We start from the raw sequence: 23,555 nt of genomic DNA on the forward strand, positions 1-23,555 counted from the left end.
TTTTTTTTTTTTTTTTTTTTTTTTTTTTTTTTTTTTTTTTTACCAGCACTGGTCCTGTGGGTGTTACTAGAGATGCTGTATCAGTCTGTTTAAAGATTCACTTACTGAGCTGGGCAGTGGTGTAAGCCTGTAATCCCAACACTTTGGGGAGGCAGAAGCAGGTGGATCTCAGTGAATTTGAGGCCAGCCTGGTCAAAAAAGCGAGTTCCAGGACAGCCAGGAGTGTTACACAGAGAAACCTTGTCTTGAAAACCAGAAAACAAGAAATACTGTCTTTCTTTTTTGGTAAAGTTAGAAAGAACATTAAGATGTATTTATGCGTAAATTGAAAACTGCCTCTCTAGATGTTTTTGGCAGTCTTTCTTTGTAGAGAACCACTAGTGTGGATTTTAAACTTAATGCCTTTTGTTTGTGTTAACATTTATATATGTTGCAAGTTAAGCTGTATCAGGTAGTTGCTTAGAAGAGTAGGTGCTCTTTACTTGTGGTCTCTCATGGACATACTACTTTGAGTTCTTAATAGAGTTCTCTTGGGACTGGAGAAATGGCTTAGAGATTAAGAGCACTGGCTGCTTTTCCAGAGATTCTGTCTCTTATAATAAGGAAAATTAGTATCTTCTACATAGTATTTATTTTTTGGTTTGTTAAAAAGACAGAAACTCACCGTGTAAATCTGGTGTTGCTTTATTTAGCACTGCTTAAATTTTTGATTTTGCATTACCTTTTAGTGGTTTGTTAATGAGAATTTAGTGAGAATTTTCAGTTGTCAAAATAGACAATAGATTATTAGAAACTTATTATGTAATTATTATAATAATTATTTTAAATAAAGTGCCCTGTGGACTATTCAGAAATTTCTCAGGCATTGGCAACGGCAAGGCTGCTGTTGTACTAAAAGTTTAGAACTGTTTATTGTTGGTGTCAATGGCAGCTGTCTGTTACTGGTCCAAGTTTCTTTGGGTGCCTTGGCCAGATGGAGTTTTTAGCTCCAGTTCTTCCCATGGATTATTTTCCAGGCCAGCAACTTGTTTAACTGAAGTGTAGTGACATTAAACCAGTGGTATAGCTCTTTTTTCTTGTAAAATGGCTAACCATGGTGGGTAGTAAAAGACATGGTATGTTGAGTTATTCAAAACAAGTCCTGCCTTCTACTTTGATGCCTTTACCATAAGAAAGGTGTTGAACCTGGGGCTTTATGTGTGTCAAGAGAGTGCTTGCTCTACCATTGAGCTTGCGCCCTAGTCTAAGTGCAAATATTGGGGGAAAAAAAATTGAAGTGACCTTTATGGAAATGATGCTATGTAGTTCTTTCAGTTTTGACAAATGAATGAAGTAGTGTAACTACCACAACCAGGTTCTAATCATTCCTCCCAGAAGCCCCTGTGTTCTTTTATAGTTTCTGAACCTAGCCAGTGTCTCTTCATGGTTTAGAATGTCAGAAACAAGGATGTAGTTGGGTTTAAAAGGGTGATAAAATGCACATAAAATGTACTGTTCGTTGGCATCAAGGATATTATGTAGTCATTGAGCATTTCTATTTAGTTTTGGAATTTTCTCCATTATCGCAAGAAGGAAAGCCCTATATCCATCAGTCACTGTACATTCTTACTTTCATCCAGCCCCTGGCAACCACAGTCCTGCCATGTCAATCTGTCCAGTCATATGAATACAATTGTGTGTGTGTGTTTCCTTTTCTGTCTAGCTCACGTTATTTAGTTTGATTTTCACATTCATCTAAGGTTTTAATATGTCAGTGCTTCATTCCTTCTTACTGCTGGATCATACTCTGTTGTGCAGATGCCCTGCGTCTCTAGTCCTTCGTCTACCAGTAGACATGTAGATGTCTACCCCTAGACCAGTGCAACTTTGTGTAATATGTTTATTGCCACATATAGTCTCAATTTTGGGCATATACCTTAAGCGAGATTTCTGAAGTGGCTGAAACATTTTCATTCCTACGGCAATGCAGAAAAGGGCTCTAATTCCTCCATACCCTCATAAAACCCTGTTTTCTGTTTCTAGTTTCAGATTGTAAATTCTGATTATTATAGTTATAATAAATTTTCCTTGTAGTCTTGATTTGTTTTTCCCAGTTACTGATGCTATTGAACGTTGTTTTCATGTGCTCCCTGACCCTTTGCCTTTGTTCTCTTTCTTCCCTCTATTTATTTTTTGCTCTTGAGTCAGGTTTGCTGCATAGCCTGGGCTTCCTGCATCTTGAGATCTTCCTGGTTCTCCTGCCGCAGCCTCCTGAGCACATGCTCCATACCTAGTGTAGTTAGGTCTTTAAAAGACAAAACATGTTAGATTTCTAGTCACCACTATCTTCTAAACTTCTCCCGTTCTTCTGCCCTCTTTTTTTCCATGTAGCAGCCACTGTATTTACTCTCCTTTCTGGAAGAATGTGTGGTTTAAGATAGTGCCTCCTTCCGTCAGTGGTAACATCTCAAGTGAACAACTGAAACCAGCCTATAGCTAACTGCTTCTTTGAGTGTGTGAGACTTTGAAGGAGGAGCTAATGTTGGGATTTCTTCTGAAATTACAGAGCACTTTTATATTCTGTCTTTGTTACTACTGTTCTATTGGTATGAAGAGACATCATGACCAAGGCAACTCTTATTAGAAAAAGTATTTAGTGGAAGACTTGATTACACTTTCAGAACTTTAGTCTATTATCATCATGGTGAGGAATATGGTGGCATGTAGGCAGGCATAGTACTAACTAGAAAAATAGTTGAGAGCTACATCCTGATCCACAGTCAAGAGAGTGAACTTGGTATGGGCTTTTGAAACTTCATAGGCCACCTCCAGAGATTCACTTCTTCCAACAAGGCCACACCCACTCCAACTAGGCCATCCTTCCTAATCCTTCTAATCCTTTTAACAGTTCCACTCCCTGGTGACTAGGTGACTAAGCATTCAAATATAAGCGTATGGGGGCCTTTCTTATTTAAACCACCACAACATTCAGATTATGCAAACAATTTAAGTAGGCTTTTTTTTTTTGGTTTTATTTTATTTATTTTTTTAAAACAGGGTCTTTCTATGTAGCTCTAGCAGGCCTGGAAATTAGACACCTTCTGCTTCCTGAGTGCTGGAACTAAAGGCAGTGTGCCACCATGCCTATCTAGATTGTGAATTCTTAGGTTAGTTGGAATTGCCTTTTGTTTTAAAGATGTATTGTGAGTGCTTGATTGCTCTTGGGGTGTGCACCTGGAGGTTAGAAGACAATTTGTAGGAATTGGTTTTCTCCTTCTGTCAAGTGCTTCTGAGGTCAGTTACTGAACTCGGGTCTTCAGGCTTGACTACAAGTGACTGTATCCACTGAGTCATCTCCCAGCCCTCTTTTATAATCTTTAGTCTCAGCGAGCACTTTTTGTAGTAAATGGTCCAAGAAAATGTTGATATTCTTATTTCCCCATTTTGTTTGGAACTTGGGGACTGAACCCAGGTTCTTATGCATTCTGTGAAGTGCTTTATTACTGAGTTATATCTTCAGGCCAGAAATGTCGATTTTACTGGAAGGGCTTCCGGAGGAAGTTTAGGTTGCAGCTGAATTGCAAAGTTGAATAAAACACTCCAATGACATAATTTAATCAACAGGATTTTTTTATGCTATACAGGCAAAGTGATAACCTAATAGGCCTCTGCCTTTTTGGTGTTTATGTTCGTTCTCTTTGTAGAGTACAGTTAGTAAGAGCAGAGGGAAGAACCATTAGGCCTTCGGAAGTGTACAGATAGTGGTGGCTCCTGATGAGACTTGGTTATCTGAAATTTGACGAAGGAAAGTTGAACGAGGCTTGGGAAGATAAAGGGAAAGACTGAGTGAGGGAGCAAGGGCTAAGGCCAAAGCTGTTTAGGCAGGGACTAAATTCTCTCTAGACACTGAAGAAAAGTTAAAACTTGAGATACTAAAAGATTTAATTTGAAAGGAATGTGTAGTGCATGAGAAGGACTGAGGGTGTGACATTAGGGCTATTTTTGTTTGTTTTTTATTTTTATGAGACAGGGTTTCTCTGTGTAACAGTCCTGACTGGGAACTCACTTTGTAGACCATGTTGGCCTCGAACTCACAGAGATCTGCCTACTTTTGCCTTCCAAGTGCTGGGATTAAAGGTGTGTGCTACCACAGTTAGGCTTTTTTTTTTTTTTTTGTTTTTGTTTTGTTTTGTTTTTCTCCTAGACAGGGCCTCGAAGAGTTCTGCCTGCCTCTGTCTCTCAAGTCCTGGGATTAATTAATGGTGTGAGCCACCACTGCCCGGTGGGAGTAACATAGTTTTGTGGCTTCAAATTATTTTTGAAGATGGGGGTGAAAATGAGTTTTGGAGGTGAGATACATAATCTCACAGATCAGATAGTGCCTTTGGTCATAAAACACCTAAAAAATATGGTCCTTATTCTATGAGGATACTGGTAAGAGGAGTCAGTTGTGTTTGAGATGTTAGAACATTGAGAGGTTTTTGTTTGTAGGGAGCAGAATATGTGGTAGAGGGGCATGTAGGCTTGATGGAGATTTTTCCTTTGTGTTTACTCTTTTTTTTTTAATAAAAAGACTTTACTTGTGTTTACTATATTTTAGCAAGAGATGTTAAACTAGAAAATTTCACACTTAGGAAGAAAATTTAGCTGTATTGGAAAGAGATTCTATTTGAGGAAGTATCTGTGAAAAGCTCAGAATAGTTGAAGGAGCTGTGTAGGATTGGGTGCAGATACGGTCCTGTATCAAGGAGGTCCTGTATCAAGGAGGCCGCTAGTTAGTTCCGGCCCCCCAGAACCAAAATAATCACACAGAAACATTTAAAACACTGCTTGGCCCATTAGCTTTAGCTTCTTATTGGCTAAATCTTACATATTAATTTAACCCATTTCTATTAATCTGTGTTTTGCCATGTTGCAGTGGCTTACTGGGTAAAAGTTCTGTCCGGCTCCAGCAGGGCTTACGTGGCTTCTCTCTGACTCCGCCTCCCGTCTCCCAGCATTCAGCTAGTTTTCCCCACCTACCTCTATTCCCTGCACAGGCCCAAGACAGTTTCTTTATTAATTAACCAGTTGTATTCACAGTATATAGAGGGAAATCCCACATTACTGTCTTTGTTTTCTTGTCAAAGGTTAGAATCTGTGGGCTGGGTGTTAGGATGTTTTGGAATCAGAAGAGAATGGGGAGGTCTGGGTAGTTGGTTGTCAGTGTTGTGCTTCCAAGTGAGTAGTTGATCATTGAATTTATGTGGGGTTGAGGTTTTGGTAACTTGGTGTGAAGAAAATCTTAAGCAAGATTAAGGGGCTTGGCAAAGCTGTTACTGTCACAATGTAAGCTGGTTTTGGGAGGAAGTGAGTAAAGGGTTATGTGGAAGTACAGAGCCATTGCAACACTTTGAAGAATTCAAACCAGACACCAGATAGAGCAGCAGTGAGAATGAGCATTTGGAAACTGAAAAAATGAATGTGGGGCTTTAGCTGTAAGAGTGGAGTGAAGCCACGTGGTGGTGGCACACACCTTTAGTCCCAGCATTTGGGAGGCAAAGGCAGGCGAATCTTTGAGTTTGAGGCCAGCCTGGTCTACAGAGTGAGTTCCAGGACAGCCAGGGGTATACAAAGTGTCCAGTGGAGGAGTTAAGTCAGGCGTGGTGGTACATGTCTTTAATTTTAGCACTTGGGAGGCAGTGGCATGCGGTCTCTGAGCCAGGCTGGTCTACATAGTAAGTTCCAGAACAGCATGGGCTGCAGAAGGATCCTATCTTTATGTTTGAGAGGAAGGGTGAGGGGTGTAGGGGAGAAAGGAAAAGAAAAGAAAAAAGTGCATTAAAAGGCAGCTTTTACTGGGCAGAAATAGGTGGGTGATGTGCTGAAGGTCGGGTGAAGGTTTCCGTAGAAAAGTAAGTGGAACTAAAGGTGGAGTTTTGAGGGACTTGTCTGTGAAGATTCTGGACAGTTTTATTGGGATGGGGTGTACAAGACAGGGTGTCATGTGGCTCAGTCTGGTCTCCAAATTGCTGTGTAGCTGAGACTGTCCTTCAGTTCTTGATCCTCTTGCCTCTACCTCCTGAGAGCCAGGATTTTATGTGTGTGCCTGACTAGATTTTTAAAAGGAAAGGAGTTCAATTATTTGTATAGGAGTGTTGTTGGAGTGCTTTTGCAGGTGATGTAATGAACAGTGGTGAAGTGGGAAAGTCTGTGTGTGGTCTACAGAAGGTAAAGGTGCTTGGGTGACAGGTGAAACTCGGGGTCCAGATGACTTCTCTAGGGAGGAGCTTTACTTGTCTAATGACGATGGAAAAAGGCTATATATGCAGATGGAGGTGAATTTGGATTTATGGGGAGAAAGTTTGTAGTCATAGTAAAACTGAGTAGTTTTGGGTCAGTTAGGGAATCTCAGTTATCCTACCTATATAATGGAATTAATGAGGTTGTGGTAAAGATGCAATGAAATGGTAGATGTTTCTTTACTTGCTGCTGTGATAAAGTACTTGACAAAAGCAGCTCAAGGGAAGAAGGATTTACTTTTGTCCATGGTTTCAGAATGTCTCAGCCCATCATAGTAGGACAGGCATGGTGGCCAAAGTAGAGAGTGTGACAGGAAGGACCAGGGATAATATATTCTTAAAGACCTGCCTTAGTGACCACTTCCTCTAGTGAGGTTCCACCTTCTGAAGCAGTGATTTTTTTCAACCTCCCTAATACTGAGACCCTTAATACAGTTCTTTTTGTGACCCCCACCATAAAAATTATTTCATTGCTACTTTATAACTGTAATTTTGCTACTGTTAGGATCTGGAATGTAAATATCAGTGTTTCCCAACCCTGGCAAAAGGGCTGTTTGACCCCCAAAGGGGTCGTGGCCCACATGCCGAGAACCATTGTTCTAAAGGCTCTGTAATCTCCCAGATTAGGTCTACAAGTTGGGGACAATGCATGATCAAGTGGGGGCATTTCAGATTTGAACCTTTAGGTTTGCTGTTCTTCGTAGGAGCTCATGGTGTTAGTTCATAGAGTGAATGTACTGTAAACCTGAGTAGCGTCGAAGGTCTTGTTATAGATTATAGCAGCTTAAAGGAGTCTGAACTGTTGGGAGGGCGTTCACTAGGCTTTTCTCTGAAGAAGTTATTCTCATGAAACAAAGGTTGAAATCTAAAATAATTTCCTCTGAAGTGATTACCTTTGTTTGCACCTTCTGTTTAATAGGACTAGAGGTCAACAGACAGGGTATTTGAAGTTCCTTGAAAGTCACACTACATTTGGTAAAGATGCTACTAAAATTATACTTTTACCAAGAAATTGTATTAACTACATTTTTAATATTGCAAAATTGATGCAGATTTATTTATAATTTTGAAATTAAATGATAACATTGTGTTTTAGTAAAAATAAAAGTTTTTAGAAGCGTTTTGTGAATTTTTGGGTGAGAGTATATTTAGTGATTTTTTTTTTTTAATGTAGGTACAGATAGAGGGAGCATAGTCCCTAATACCAACCTTTGTTCTAATGCTAATTGTATCAGGCTCATAGTATATTGCTACTGAAGTGTTCATATTAACAGTAGCAAAGGACATGTAGGACAGAGGGAGTCAGAAAGGTTCCAGGCATGGAGCTTGCAATTGTTCTTTTCTTGAAGAATTACAGATGGTATGACTTCCTGTTGGTATCTATTTTAACAGTACCTAACCAGGATGCTTGCTCCTTTCTATGTGAGAGTTTTTATTGAGGCTCTGTAGCTAATTGCTTACATAACTATTTTACTTTCCGGCCCTTTGGAGTTTATGTATCTCAAAGGTTCTACTGTATGTCACACTGTTCCACAGAGTCCCCAGGTGAACAAAAAGCCTTCCTAGGCATGACATTCTAGGATTTTAGGGATTACTGTCTAGCATCCACAGCTAAAGGCTACAGCTTCTTTTGGGTAAGGTAAAAATCTTTGTAGTTTCACATTTGTTAAGTATATTTTGTTTTTCATAAGTCTACAGTTTGATTTATAATAAAATAGGTAACAGAACTTTAAATAATTAAAATTTGGTATTATAGTCACTTAATCCTTAGATAGCTAAGGAACATTTACCAAGTAATTGTATTAACTACATTTTTAATATCGCAAAATTGATGCAAAATTGTATAAATAAGTCTCTGAAGGGACTGTAGAGATGGTTAAGTGGTGAAGAGTACTGGTTACTCTTGCAGAGGACCCAGGTTCGATTCCCAACACTTACATGGCAGCTCCCAGTCGTCTGTATAGCTCCCTTTCCAGGGAATCTTACACCTTCTTCTGGCTTCTGCAGGCACCAGGTATGCATGGGGTGTACATTCATATATGTAGGCTAAATGTTCATACATGTAGAATAAAAATAAAAAGTATCTGAGCCCCCCAAATAAATCTTTCATTCCTAGACTTGCTCTTAGGACCATTATTTTTATTATGAAAGTGATATTCTTGAAGCCCCAGACTTTTTATCCTTTCTTCTGCATGAAAGCATGTTTGAATCCAGGTGAGTAAGTCTGCCCTGGTTAGTATTTGGTCAACTTAACACAAACTAGAGTCATTTGGGAAGAGGGAATCTCAATTGAGAAAATGCTCACATCAGATTGACCTGTAGGACATTTTCTTTAAGGACTCAGCTCGCTGTGAGCAGTGCCACCGCTGGGCAGGTGGTCCTGATTGTCTAAGCTGCTAAATTGGAGGTTGAGGAAGCCATGGGCAACAGTCATGGTTTCTATTTCAGTTCTTGCCTTGGGTTCTTATCCTGACTTCTCTCAGTGATGGAATGTGATCTGAGAGTTGTAAGATGAAATAACCCCTTTCTTACCCAGGTTGTTTGGATCACAGCAATAAAAAGAAACTAAGACAGAAACATTATGGGAATAGTACTTGGTTTAAGTTTAAAAGGTACATCATTTTTAAGCAACATGAGAGCTCTGTCATCTTATGTAGGTGCCTTTTGAGTACTAGTGTTGCATTGTTTCTACCTCATTGCCTTAAGGGCAAATCTCATTTCCTGGTTTATACCCGTTATGAATGTTACGAATTAGGTCTAACTATGGGGGTGAAAGCTCTTCAGTCCAGGTTTAAAACAGCTTAAAGTGATGATGTTTTTCCAGCGGCACCATTAGGTGTGTTGTTTGCATCAAGTCATTTTAGGGTCCTTTATGGAAATGCTTCTTCATAGGAAATTTTCGCAACTTCATACTTTCTAGAGGTAGATTTTTGGGGAAAGGGAAGTTGTTCTATGTAGTGCTTATAGGTGCCGGACCACAAGACTATCCATCCAGGAGATACTGCCCTTTAACCAGTGGCAGATGTATGAGGGCTGAAGATTTGAGTCACCTGAAGTGAATAACATCCTAGATTTATTACATTTTCTCGATTTTGAATATAGGTAAATAAAATAACTGTATTCACATGGGATCTGTATGTTACGGTTAACATTTAAATTCTCTTATGTACTCACTTTTTTTTTTTTTTTTTGATTGCCACTTAAAGACTCTTTGTCCTCAAAGGCAGAGTGGCTTTCCATTGTGATTTTTGCTTCAGTATTTGAACCAACAGTGGCCATAGTTAAAGAAAAAGCACCTAACTCATGAGTGAGATTTGTTTCATGTTTGAACAAATGTTTTAACCCGCTGTCTTCACTAATACTGTAACTGCTGTCTTACAGATTGACTTGATGCAAAACACCACAAAGGCTCCATATTACACAGTATGCGATTTTTGAGGTATGAGCTTTAGAAACTTACCTCTCATGTGGCATGTACATCAGGCTTAACTTCAGTTGGATCATTTTGGGGAAACTTATGCATTTCTTCTTTTTTTCTTCTCCACATTTTTAGAGTATTAAAGGGACTGTGGAAGTATTTTTGAATCCTTACTAGGATTCTTAGTTTAACAGATAAATTTTCTTTTTCCACTAAATTGAAACACTAATTCTAGTAGATAGCCGTTTCAGCCTTTCTAACTAGCTTGCTTAACACTGATGCCTGCCTCCTGGAGTTGAAATCTGTAGTTTCTGTTTTGTGCTTTGCTTCATCTATAGTGCTTACTTCTGTTCTTAACAGTTTATTTTTTGGGCTGGGGTGGTCTTATCTTGTTGGTGCTAACAACCTAATATAGTTTCTGAGACATAAGCAGTTTAGATATTGTAAAAGTAGCTGTTTCATATAAATGCTCAGCTATTTTGTGCATTTTGCTTCAAAATACATGTATTTAATGCTGACTGGAATACAAGTTTGCATTCCAAGTGCCTGACCCGGAGAACATTTGATACGGCTCTGATGCAGTGGTTCTGGCCTACTGAATTGTTATTGCATTTTTTTCAAACCTAATTTTGTGATGAAAAAATTTCAGTGTTCATAACTCGTGGGAGTTAAAAACCTGTGTTTCTAATGAATTAGGAAATCATTCATTGTTTTGTAAACATAATGTGAAATCAGATGAACCTAGTTAGTTAGAAATTTGTTGATAGCAATAAACTGCTTAATTTCTTTGTTGATGAACATAAGCTGCTTTATAGTTACTGTAAAAACTTTTGATTGCGTTTATATGCTCATGGACTGCTTATATGCTTTTAGCTTGGAAAACTAGAGTTCATTTTGAGTTATGGCCATAATAACTCTTAATATACCATGCAAGCTATGTATTTAAGTATTCTTTTCCTTACGTGAGCCTCACAACAGCCTTGTATGTTAGATAGGTATCAATCTGTATTTTATACAAGAGAAACAAAGGCCTGGAAACCAAAGAACTGTGTATCTTTACTGCATTGGGGCTGTGGTTGCTGGGAATTGAACTTAGAACCTTTAGACAAGCAGGCAGTGCTCTTAACCACTGAGCCATCTCTCCAGCTTAGCCCAGATGTTTTTTAACTTGCATGATTTGAGTCTCATGTTACTGCTTTTTCACCAGAAAGTGCTACAGTTAGTATAGTTTGAGCAACATGTGAGCTTAATAATCGGAAATGCCAGCATGTGTAAACATCAGTAGGTGAGTTTTGCATATCAGACTTAGTCATGTGCTTATCTGATTTGTGCATTTACTAAGTTATTTTTTTTTCCAGGTTGAATTAGGTGAACGCTCTCCTACTCCCTTTCTCCCCCGCCCCCCCTCCCGCATGGAAGCCCATAAACTCTTTTCCTTCAGTATTTTCTTGAAACCATTATAATGCATTTATAATGCAGTTGTTGATTATAGGTGCACATTTAATAGTACTATTCACCCCAAGGTATTTTATTTCATGGTTTTTATTTCTCTGCATTAGAAGAATTGTCTTTGTCTGTAAGGGCACAAGCTGCATGCTTTTAAGAAGACATTTCACCCTTAGCAGTTTTAGGTTGTTAGGTTATGGCATTGACTCAGATTTTCTGGTTACGGTTTCAAGTTTAATTGGACCTTTTCTGCTTTCTGTATCGTCAGGAATTGCAGAAAATATAGACCAAGATGTCCAGTTGGTGGGGGCAAGAACAGGATTAATAAAGTAAAAAAGAAGCATGTGTGCAAAAATCCTGCTGCCTTTTCTCATATAAGAGAGGAACACAGGCTCATTCTATTTTTGTCAATGCCCTAAGACTTTCTGAAATGATCATGAGTTTGGGTAGTTTGTTCTGTGTTACTGAGTACTAAACCTAGAACTTTGTTTGTAGTACTCAAGGAGCTCTAAACTGCCCTTCCCTATCCATCAGATTTTTATGAGGCAGGATGTCACTAAATTGTCTAGGGTTGGCTTTGACTTGTGATTTCAACCTCTGAGTAGCTGAGATTGAAGGCCTTCATCACCAGTCTAGCTCAGAAGACATTTGTAATGAATATAGAAATTGCTGCTATTAATTCATTACTGCTATTTTTTTAATGAATTTCTTTTTTTCTTAGGGGAAAATCAAGAAAACAACAGTTACTTTTATTTTTCATATGCTATAATAGGATATTTGATTTCCTTAACAGTTTATGATTGATAACTAGAAGAATAAGATTCATAAAAATCTTGTAGCTTGCTTTGGTTTTTTTATTTCACTGAGGACATTGAGGCATAGTGCTAATTGGAGCTGATAGTTGGATAAGATACTGCTTTTGTCTTGTGCTTCACTACTTGTTTGTTAATACCCAAGTGTCAGGAATTATTCTGACAGTATTACATTACTGGCCCCAGCCTTCAGATTCAGCATGACTGGAATTCTGAGACTTTGCCTTTTCTCTTAATTTTGTTTGCTGGGCTGGTGAGTTGACTTATTGTGTAAGTGCTCTTGTTGCCAAGCCTGATACCTCAGTTCTGTCCTTAGGAACTGCATGGTGGAAGGTGAGAACTGACCGCCACAAATGGTCATTTTTAACTTTTATATGTTTGCTGTGGTACTTGTGGACATACACACACACCCCTACTGAGAGATACACTTACAATAAATAGTTAAATGTAATATTTAACTTTAATCCTCCCTTTTCAACTAAGTTTAATTGGCATTCTTTTTAGTGAAGGCATTAAAATATAGCCAAGCATAAACACGATCTTCCTTTTAGTTGATATGTTCTTATAGCCTATTTGCTTTTCAAATACCAGTGTGTATTTTCTTGCCAGATATTAGAGGACTAAGTTGAGAGAGTTCAGTAGACATTGCCATGAGGTACTAAGTTTACAAGGAATTTTGGAATTCCAGTCTCTTTGATATGCTGACAGTAAAGTCCTGGGGCTGAGGAGATGGCTCAGTCTATAAAATGCTTGATTTGAACCCCCAGCACCCATATAAAAAAAAAATTGGTGTAGTAGCTGTGTTTGTAATACCAGCTGAGGAAAAACAGGGATAGGCAGATTCATGGAGCGTCCTCCCCTATCCAGCCAGCTTGATTGATTGATGTACCTGAGGTCCCAGCAAAGCAGAGCCTGACCTAGACCTGTTAGTCTCCACACATGCGCACATATCTGCATACATACTCTCTTCTCCAAAAAAGTAAATGAATTAAATGAGCAAATTAACACGAGTTGTTCACTGTAATCCAGGTGGAATTCAGTAGGAGAGCATGAACAGCAGGCAGCTCATCTGTTGGCAGTTTCTTCCTAGTTGAAAGACTTACTAGACAGTGGAGTGCTTGATAGAGTTGTGACTGAACATAAAGGTTAGAGGAGAGAGACGCTGTGTAGCTTTGGCTATTAAGATATTTGCTTAAACCTCTAATATTAATTTTTCTTTTTTTTTCTTCTCTTTTTTTCCTCCCCAGAACTGATAGTGCATCAGCCGACCCAGATACTTTAAAATACTCCTCTTCCAGAGATAGGGGTGTTTCTTCCTCTTATGGACTGCAACCTTCAAATTCAGCTGTGGTGTCTCGGCAAAGGCACGATGATACCAGAGGCCATGTCGACATACAGAATGACGAAAAGGGTATACATGCTACATACATACAGATAGATTTATTTTCTATTGCTGGAGCATGTTATTGTTTTAGATGGGCTTCTCTGTTTTTATCTCCCTCTGCCAGTTATCTGTTGGTCTCTGTCACTTTCTCTCCCTCTCTCTTTCTCTCTTTCCCCCTTCCTTCTCTCTATTCATTTTCTAATGTATTGAAAAGATAGGTATCAGATACAGTATTTTTGAAAACTTCAAAAGTTTGTCCATTTTACATTTATTTATTTATTTAGGTTTTTCAAGACAGGGTTTCTCTATGTATGTTTGGCTGCCCTGGAACTCACTCGGTAGACCAGATTGGCCTCAAAACTCACAGAGATCCACCTGCCTCTGACTCCCCAGTGCTGAGATCAAAGATGTATGTCACCATATAGTTTAAATGCATTGTCCACTTGTAACACTTGAGGTTCCCCAGGCTACTATCTCGTGTTTACTCATCCAAAATGTGCCTAACCAGAGTGTAAAATTTGCCTGAATTTAACTTTTGTTTCTCTTTTTAACTTCCAATGAAAGAATCAAAATGGTTTGGAGTTGAGTAGCATAGGGAAGATAGGGGAGAAGCCTAGGCTAGGCTGTATGTAAATGGGTAAGATCCTGAACTGTTAGTTGAGGGAGTGAAAAAAGGACCCTGTTAAGATAATGTAAACATTTACTTTTTTTCAGGTGGCTACAGTGTCAATGGAGGATCTGGGGAAAATACTTATGGTCGGAAGTCGTTGGGGCAAGAGCTGAGGGTTAACAATGTGACCAGCCCTGAGTTTACCAGTGTTCAGCATGGCAGTCGTGCATTAGCCACCAAAGACATGAGGAAATCACAGGGTAAGAAAGACTTGATACCCAGCGTTGACCACATTCACTTCTCATGGTCATGAGCAGATACGTGCAGTTGTAAGTTGTAAAGCATACAGGTGGCTGCATTTTATACTATTTCCCCTGAATTGCTAGCTTATAAAAAATGTTACAAGTTTGAGCAAGATGTTAAAGGGTTTCTGAATGGATAGTAGATATGGTAAGTCCTATATACATATTGGACCTTTTCTTAAAGTTAAATATAACTGCACTCTTATCTTCTGTTGCAGATTTTCCAGTGTAAAAGTGGAAAATCATTCAGGGTAGTAAAGATAATGTGTATTCCAGCCAGGTGTAGTAATACATCCCTTTAATCCCAGTACTCGGGAGGTAGAGGCAGGTGTAGCTCTGAGTTCAAGTCCAGTCTAGTCTACATAGTGAATTCCAGGACAGCCAGAGCTGTATAATAGAGAAACCCTGCCTCAAAACAGACTAAATAAAACAAATCCAAAAACCTAAAAAATAATGTATTTCTTTTATTAAAAGGAAGTAAAATTTTATTGATAAATCTGTGTACAAAGTTGAGGTTTCTGATATAAATGGTTTATATAATTGCTTTTTGCACAGTGTAGTTTGTTTTATATGTACCTTGGTAAACATTTTGTGTGTATTATAAACATACCAAACTTTTAAAAAAGGCATTTAACAGACTGGGTGGTTGTGGTGCATGCCTTACTTAATCCCAGCATATGGGAGGCAGAGGCAGGCAGAGTTCTTGGTTCCAAGCCAGCTTGGTCTAAAGAGCTGTTTCCAGGACAGCCAAGGTTACACAGCAAAACCCTGTCTCGAAAAACAAAACAGCAACAACATAAACTTAACTTTTAACTTTTCAAAAACTGCTTTCTTGGTCTGGAGGATGGTGCAGTAAAATTAGGAGCACTTGTTGCTTTTATATCTGGGTTTGATTTCTAATATCTTCAGGGTGGTTCACAGTCATCCATAACTCCATCACCAGGAGATCTGGGGCCCTCTTCTGACTTCTGTGGGCACCAAGAACATACATAACACCCATGTATACGTGCAGATAAAATGAATAAATCTCTCTTTCTCACACACATACACACACACAAACTGATTTTTTTTTAATGAAATTTCAGAGTTAGAATGGCTAAGTTAAAGGTTCTGCTACTACCTCAAAGTGTTTGCAGTTTCAAGACTTAAGATTTATAGAAGATAGGAGGTGACTAACGTTTATTTCATCTAGTTCCCTTCATATACTCTTGAGTTGTGAGAATATTTGCTTCTGGTTGAAGAAATTAGAGCACAGGTGATATAATGGTATTTTCCCTTTCCGTCTTTATTGACCTACCTTGTGGGCTATGGGCTTGTTAAAAAAAACCTTTTCCTTCTTCCAGACATAGTAGTTTCTTTTTTTTTTTCTTATTTTTATCTTGTTTTATTTATTGTTTCCATTGAGTGAAAGAAGGCCCCAAAGAAAAGAAGACAGAGTTGATCCTTCACAAAAAATAAAAAAGCCAGGTGTGATAGCACACAACTATAAATCAAGATTTCAATACCAGCCTGGGCCACGACACCAAGACCCTATCCAAAAATATTTTTAAAATGGGAAATAATCTTTGTAGTATGCACATAACATTTTCAGAGAAGTCTACCATTAATGCCCTTCTTCTAGTGGCAAAAGAGAAGGAATAGTTATGATCCAAATTAAGCAAGAAAAAGTGTCTAAGGATGAAATAGCTCTGTTCACTGTAATCCATCTTCAGAAATCATCTGAGAGGGAGTACACTTAAAATTAAAGTTCTCACCCAAAGGCAGCCACGATGCACCCCACTGAGGCTGAGCCAGCATCTTTGGAGATGCTTCCAATGCACTTAAACATAGACTTTCACAGCCCTCAGACCAAAGCCTGGAGCTCATTAGCAGGCTCGAAGAAACAGAGTCTTAACAAAACAACTTCCAAAACCCAGGACACAGGCATCAGGCTTCTTCACAGGACCAGCTCCTTTGTCACCGTCAAGTAGCACTACACTAACAAAGGGGAGGTGGTCACATGACAAAAACTTCATGAGCAAATCTTTCTGTGATCCTGAGTAACAGAACATGAGAGGCAAAAAGCAAGAGAAGAGCCACATTTAATTTCCTGTAGGTATGACTTGTAAAGCTCTAACTTGGTTGTGCTTGAACTACCTTGTGTTTTCCTTGGAAGAAATGTTTTAAGCTTTAAGTTTTTAAGCTTTTAGTCAAGGCTGATTAATGGGGTGATAAAATGTACACTTTTCCAAAGTATATCATCAGAAAGTGAACTCATTATAAATGCTGAGCCATGTCAAAGGACAAAAGCCCAGACTCTTCTTGACTATGAAAGCAATGTTTAACTACCCAATATCACATATTATCACAACAACAATTCTAGAAGTCTGACCTCAGCTCTCATCTGTTAATATATCAGATGCAAGTATGGCCAATGCATCTGACATGAACAAGAAAAGCAATGACTATGACAGTGTTTTGCTACTATAGAATTCTTGTCCATGTCTTTATAGAATTTAAATACGTGTGTGTGTGTGTATGCTTATGTATGTGCAGGGGCACCTGTGTGTGCAAACATTCCTAGATATGTACATGAATGTGTGTTGAGGTTAAAGGTCAACCTCCCTTGGTTGATCTCAGTTACCATTCACCTTGCTTGTTGAGACAGGGTTCTCTCATTGGCCTGGAGTTCGCCAAGTAGGTTAAGCAGTGGGTTCAACAACACCAAGCACCTGCCTCTCATTGCCCCCTAGGTTTCTAAGCCTGTCATACCATGCCCAGCTGTTTTATATGAGCTACGGTGGCTAAACTAGAATCCCCACACCTTCATGACCAGAACTTTGAAAAGACTGAGCTATCTCCCCATCCATCTGTGCAGATTTTCCTAAAGATGATTCAACCAAACCTGTTAGTTCAGAGATCATAAACCTATGAGCCACATTTGTTTTCTTCAGTCTTAGAAACCCATCTAGTTAGCACTCGGGAGGCAGAGGCAGGTGGATCTCTGTGAGTTTGAGACCAGCCTGGTCTACAAGAGCTAGTTCCAGGACAGGCTCCAAAAACCACAGAGAAACCCTGTCTCGAAAAAACAAAAAACAAAAAACAAAACAAAACANGTCCTGACTTCTTTGCTCATATTTTCCCTCCTTCTGCTCCTCCTTGGGACATTGGGGGCTCAGTCCAGTGCTCCAGTGTGGGTCTCTGTCTCTATCTCCATCCATCTCCAGATGAAGGTTCCGTCCAGATGGAACTCTTCAGCACCTAAACAGGGCCGCCTGGTAGCCCAGTGATCCAGGGACAGAAGGCCATAGTAGTTTCTTAAATGTTCATTTTGAGACTTATTGAGAAATGAAACTCACTGTTATATAGTGAGAATTCTAATTGGTCTTAATAATAAAAACCCGGAGTCAGATATCGAGGTAAATGCTGAAAGATCAGAGAAGTAAAGGAGCCAGCCACTTTTTACTTCTACCAAATCCTCAGACCGAAGGGGACAAGATCCTGTCTCCATGAATCCTCAGCCTGAGCGCCTGTCTCCTCCTGCCTTATATTCTTCTTCCCGCCCAGCCATATCCCTTTCTGTCTCCACCTGAGTGCTGGGATTAAAGGCATGTGACTTCCAAGTACTGGAATTAAAGGTGTGAGTCACCACTGCCTGACTAGGTTTCACTTTTAGACTGTATTAATCTCTAGTAGCAGTTATCCCAGGGTGGCCTTGAACTCACAGAGATCTGCCTCTGCTGGGATTAAAGGTATGTGCTACCACTGCCTGGTTGGTCTCTGTGGCTAGCTAGTAACTTAGCTCTTGCACTCTGATCTTAAAGCAAGTTTTATTTTTTAGATCATAAACAAATATTTAAGTGTGGTTTGTTGTTTACACACTCAATGGCTAGCTAAAATCACTTTGTTTATATTTACGGTCCTGGGGGCTAGAATGGTGGCTCAGTAGTTAAGATCACTTGCTATTTTTGCAGAGGACCCAGTTTTAATTCCCAGCACCCACTTGGTGCCTCGTAACCACTTATAAGTCCAGTTTGAGGGAATCTGGCGCCCTCTTTGGGCTCCTGTGGGTACCAGGGATATACACAGTGTACTTACTTGCATACACATAGGTAAAATACCTTTATTCTAAAATAAAAATAGAATGCAGCCTTCATATTTAGAATGTCAGAAGTGTCAAGCACTGATGGTGTGTTTGTGCTCTGCTTGCAACTAGAAAAAGAAGAAAGGTTCTGGGCTACTTTAATGGTGATGCCATGGTATTCACACTGCAAGTGGTAGTTAGATGTTGATCAAATTGAATGTGTACTTTCAGTTTGCCTGAACTGTGTGCTAGAGAAATGATAATACTATGAAGAAGAGGTTTCCTGCAGGGGCCTCTCTTCAGTTAGAAATAGAAGCACGACCTTTTCTTACTATAGAGACATCACCCTGGGTTTGTCGTCATTGTCTACTCCCACTTTCTTGGTTTTTGTGTTTTGTTTTTCTTGGGATGACTTCCTTGTTTTGCTCAGGTTAATCTGAAAAACTTGTAGACTCAGAATTTGTTAGTAATAGTTGGGATTGCAAGTATTGGCCACCTCGCTCCCTTTTTTTAAACCTAGATATTGAAAACAGCTCAAAATGGAACTGAAAAAAAAAAGTTCTATGCCTTTCTTTTTTTCTTCCTCATCTGGTCTTCTTCAATGAGGTGCTTGCTTTGCTGAGTGTTTTTCATTCATTTTATTTTTGATAAGGGTTTTTTGGAGTTTGTGGAACTGTGTCCAGGCATTCTTCTATAGATACAAAGAGAGCTTAACAGAAGAGAAATCAGTACACTGGGTTTTGATAATACTTCAGAATGCCTGAACTATATGCTTCATACTTTTAGTCTACTAGGCGGCCATGAAATGTTTATCTTCACAGAGCGATCGATGTCGTACTCGGATGAGTCTCGACTGTCGAATCTTCTTCGGAGGATCACCCGGGAAGATGACAGAGACCGAAGACTGGCTACTGTAAAGCAGCTGAAGGAGTTTATTCAGCAGCCAGAAAATAAACTGGTGAGTAAACATGCTTGGAGTTGCTGAGGATCTTAGTGTTCTTAGAGTACATAAGGTGATTTTGTGTTGGGAGGTTTCGACAAGAAATGGTTTGCTTCTAGGAAAAAAAAAAGTTTCCTTAGCTCTGTACTTGACTTATGTTAGGGTGCTAATGTTTTGCTCCTAATGTATCATTTATCTATGATGGCTATTGTTGGAGTCACTTTGGCATCTTTTTTCATAAAGTGCATTTTTAAAAGCATAATTTAGCTTGTGGATAACCCTGTTGTCCGTAGACATTTTCTTTGACAGGACAACATATTTCTATGTTTTTTTATACATAAAGTGGAAGTATGGGGTACATGTTTTATGCATGTAAGTCTGGTCTAGTGATCAGGGCTAAAGAAATGGAAAAACTGGGGCTGTAGAGACGGCACTGAGATTAAGGGTGTCTACTGCTCTTGCAGAGGTCTTGAGTTGGTTCCCAGCTCACAATTGCCTATAACATCAGCTCCAGGTGATTGGACACTTCTGGTCTCTAAGAGCACTTGTGCATAGTACACATGTCATTTTAATAAGAATGGGAAAAATGGAAAAGCTCTTTAAAAGACATTTTTTTAGAGGCATTTAGAAAATATTTCTTACTGGGTGGTGATGACACATGCCTTTTATCCCGGCACTTGGGAGGCAGAAGTAGGTGGATCTCTGTGAGTTCGAGACCAACCTTGTCTACAAAGTGAGTTCCAAGACAGCCAGAGCTATACAGAAAAACCCTGTATCACTAAGAGGAAAAAACTATTACTTTACTTATAAGTAATTTTTTTGATGTTAAAAGCTTGATACAGGAGAAAATTAGTAAGAATGGCATGTAGTAAGGCAGAAAGCAAGCTCATCCCCTCAAAATTTATTATAAAAGTCTTTGATACACAGCAAGTAGAAAGATGTACAGTGAGGCTCGTGCTTCCACCCCTAGATTCTGTCATTGGTATGTTACTGTATTCATTTATTACCTCTCCATTCCCTTATTATTCTATTTTAATTTTCAATTAAAATGAGCTTGACTATATTTTGCTGATGATTACAGCTCTTGTGTCCTGTGAGTTTCTTTTATAGCTTGAAGGGAAATATGCCCTCCTCATGTGATTGATGACTGGCAATAACAACAGACTGAGATACTGAATAATCCTATCTAAATAGAAAAATAAAGTATACAGTACTGCTTTTAAATAGGAATCTGAAGTTCTTATAATTTTTTTAAGGTACTAGTTAAACAGTTGGATAATATCTTGGCTGCTGTCCATGATGTGCTTAATGAAAGGTAAGTAACTAATAATGGTCACATTTAGGTGACCTTGAAAGTAATTGTAGAAATTATTAAAATATGCATGATGTACCCTGGGCCTTATTTATGAATATCATTAAGTCTTCAATAATAAAACTGTTATTTAGTCATTAATTTTTGTTGAGTACAAATGGAACCTACTTGGAAGAGAATTCTCTTCTTTCTTAAGCATTGACCTGAGAAAAGACATGAACTGATGCCAGCTAGCGTGCATGGAAGTTACTGTTTCAGGGAGTTTAAAATGCTTAAGAGAGGAGAGGAAAAGGTGAACTTCATATTTTAAATCATCTCTAGGCTTCTTAAAGATGTTCAGTGATTCCAAAGAACAGCAGTATTGGGAGCAGGTCACTGATGGCTTTACTTAATTTCTTAATGCTATACTTAGTACTGGCTGTTATCCCTTTAAGTTTGTGTGGTTTATCTACTAAACATTTCCTACTTCACAGTCATTACATGTTGGGTGTTATTACAAATGTAGTGCATTTTTTAATATTTTCTTGCTACCTCTTTCTGTGAATCAGAAATGGAACTTAGCCTGAATTTTAGCACTTCATAGCTTTTTTTAAAAAAAGATTTATTATGTATACAACATTCTGCCTCCATGTCTGCTGCAGGCCAGAAGAGGGCGCCAGATCTCTTTACAGATGGCTGTGAGCCACCATGTGGTTGCTGGGAAGTGAACTCAGGACCTCTGGAAGAGTAGTCAGTGCTCTTAACCCCAAGCCATCTATCCAGCCCACTTCATAGCTTTTTTAGTGTTTCTTTGTAAATGATTTTGTAAAGAAATTTAATGTCTGACAGAGGGGCTTTTGAACATTAGAGAATACAGAGGATACGTATGCAGAATGGGATAAATTCTACCTTTTTATTTAGTTTGAGTTTTGAAAAGTCATTTAGGAATTCTTTAATACATAGGAGACATTCTTTTGTAAAAAGTGTCATACTTTAAAAAAAAAAAGGTGGGAGGTTGTTGAGCACACCTTTTAATCCCAGCACTCGATGCAGAGGCAGGCGGATCTTTGTGAGTTTGAGTCCAGCCTGGTCTACAGAGCAAGTGCCAGGACAGCCAAGGCTACACAGAGAAACCCTGCCTCTAGGGGGGGAAAAGTGTCCTACTTTCATCCTTGAAAACTAATGCCTTTTGTGTGTGTTTTGTTTGCATTAAAATAAACACAGTAGCAAGTTGCTTCAGGAGTTGAGGCAGGAGGGAGCTTGCTGTCTTGGACTTCTCTGTGCTTCTCTGAGCTATGAGGCTGAGAAGATCTTCAAGTGGATTTTTAGCAAATTTAGCTCTTCTGCTAAAGATGAAGTGAAGCTGCTCTACCTGTGCGCCACTTACAGAGCGCTGGAGACTGTTGGAGAGAAGAAAGCCTTTTCCTCCGTGATGCAGGTGAGAGCCAGGGACCCATAATGGAGTGGAGTGAAGTAGGGGACAAAGTGGAAGATGGGGCTTACCTGTCTACTGTTGGGACACAGCACTGGGCAAATGAAATGCAGTTTGAGTAAAGTTAGGTTTAAAGTAATTTAATTTTAAGCATTTTTGTCTGTTTGTGTTTTAGAAGCTTTCCTTTGAAGTTACTTAATATTAGAGTGACTTGCAGATTTAAAGTAGGAACTAGGCTCAAAGAGTTGGGCTGGAGGGGCCCTCACAGTTTTTGAAAGAGACAAAAGCTAAACATCACAACTAATTTCTAGATCTTTTTTCCTCTCCTCCCCTCACACTTCCCTAAGTTTTAGGTTTGCTAAGTCAAAAATTATTTAAATAATTCTAACACTAATTTATGAATGTATTCCAGCTTCTGTTTAATTGTTTCACTTCTGAATGTCTGGGTGTATGGAAAAGCTCATTCCCAAGTTAGGGTTTTGTTTTGTTAGGGCTTTTTGAGATAGGCTCTTATTGTGTTGCATAAACTGTCCTCCAGTGTCTCACCTTTCTGAATGCCAGGACTATATACTGTATCTGACTTTCCAGTTTAATAAGAGTAACATTTATGTCATTTTTTTTGTGGAAATGTAAACAGCATAGCAGCAAATTGGTCTGATTTTACACATTTTTATGTAATTGATTCCTGACTGTAGTTCAAAGATTTCAAATCCACAGGAAGATGTGTATAGATGCAGTTTGATAAGATCCCTGCTTAATCACATTTTGCTAACAGCTGTTTTATTTATTTTTTAAAAATGTTCAGTTTTCCTAGTTTTTTTTTTTTAAGATTTATATATTTATTATGTATCCAGTGTTCTGCTGCACACCAAAAGATGGCACCAGGTCTCATTATAAGATTGTTGTGAGCCACAATGTGGTTGCTGGGAATTAAATTCAGGACTTCTGGAAGAGCAACCAGTGCTTTTAACCTCTGAGCCGTCTCTCCAGCACCACTTTTTGTTTTGTAAGTCAGGATCTCACTCTGTTGTCCAAATTGGCCTGAAACTCATGATGATCCTATTGAGTCAGCTTTCCAAATGCGGGAAGAACAAGGGTGTACTTACTATCCAACTTATAGGTTTCTTTATCATTTTTGGTAGTCGAAGTATGTGTGGTATGCACATGTGGAGACTAGAGGTAAGTATTGGGTGTTTTCTTCTATTGCTTTCCACCTTAGTTTTTTGAGACAGGGTCTCTCACTGCCTGGTCAGCAAATTCCAGAAACCTGCCTGTCTCAGTTTTTCTCCCCTCATAGTGCTTGAGTTACAGACATGTGTCAACACATCTGGCCTTTATTGGGTGCTAGTGATTGAACCCAGGTCTTCATGCTGTATGACAGGTACTTCACCAACTGAACCATCTCCCCATCCCTTAAAGTTGTTTTATTTTCACATGAATACTTTTTGTGGAAGTATTTGAAGATAAATACATAGACAGTTCACTCTGTTAGTGTATCAGTATATATCACTGAAGAATAAGCCTGTTCCCTTTTGTAGCAGCAATATTATACACTTAACAAAGCATTTTATGGCCTATACAATGTTCAAGTGTCTGT

General features: G+C 38.9%; 1 protein-coding gene across 1 annotated transcript in view; it reads left to right on the top strand.

Annotated features, from left to right (window-relative positions):
* The window catches only part of Smg1 (SMG1 nonsense mediated mRNA decay associated PI3K related kinase), a 105,646-nt gene that overhangs the window by 14,531 nt on the left and 67,560 nt on the right, over positions 1-23,555 (top strand). Inside the window, exons 2-6 of the mRNA XM_050143150.1 lie at positions 13,184-13,347; positions 14,035-14,190; positions 19,117-19,253; positions 20,492-20,550; positions 21,751-21,964. Coding sequence (XP_049999107.1) covers positions 13,184-13,347; positions 14,035-14,190; positions 19,117-19,253; positions 20,492-20,550; positions 21,751-21,964 — 730 coding nt within the window. The remainder of the gene's footprint in view (positions 1-13,183; positions 13,348-14,034; positions 14,191-19,116; positions 19,254-20,491; positions 20,551-21,750; positions 21,965-23,555) is intronic.

The sequence above is a fragment of the Alexandromys fortis genome, unplaced genomic scaffold (assembly GCF_014885135.2).
Source record: "Alexandromys fortis isolate MF-2015 unplaced genomic scaffold, M_Fortis_MF-2015_v1.1 scaffold_45, whole genome shotgun sequence".
Classification (NCBI taxonomy): Eukaryota; Metazoa; Chordata; class Mammalia; order Rodentia; family Cricetidae; genus Alexandromys; species Alexandromys fortis.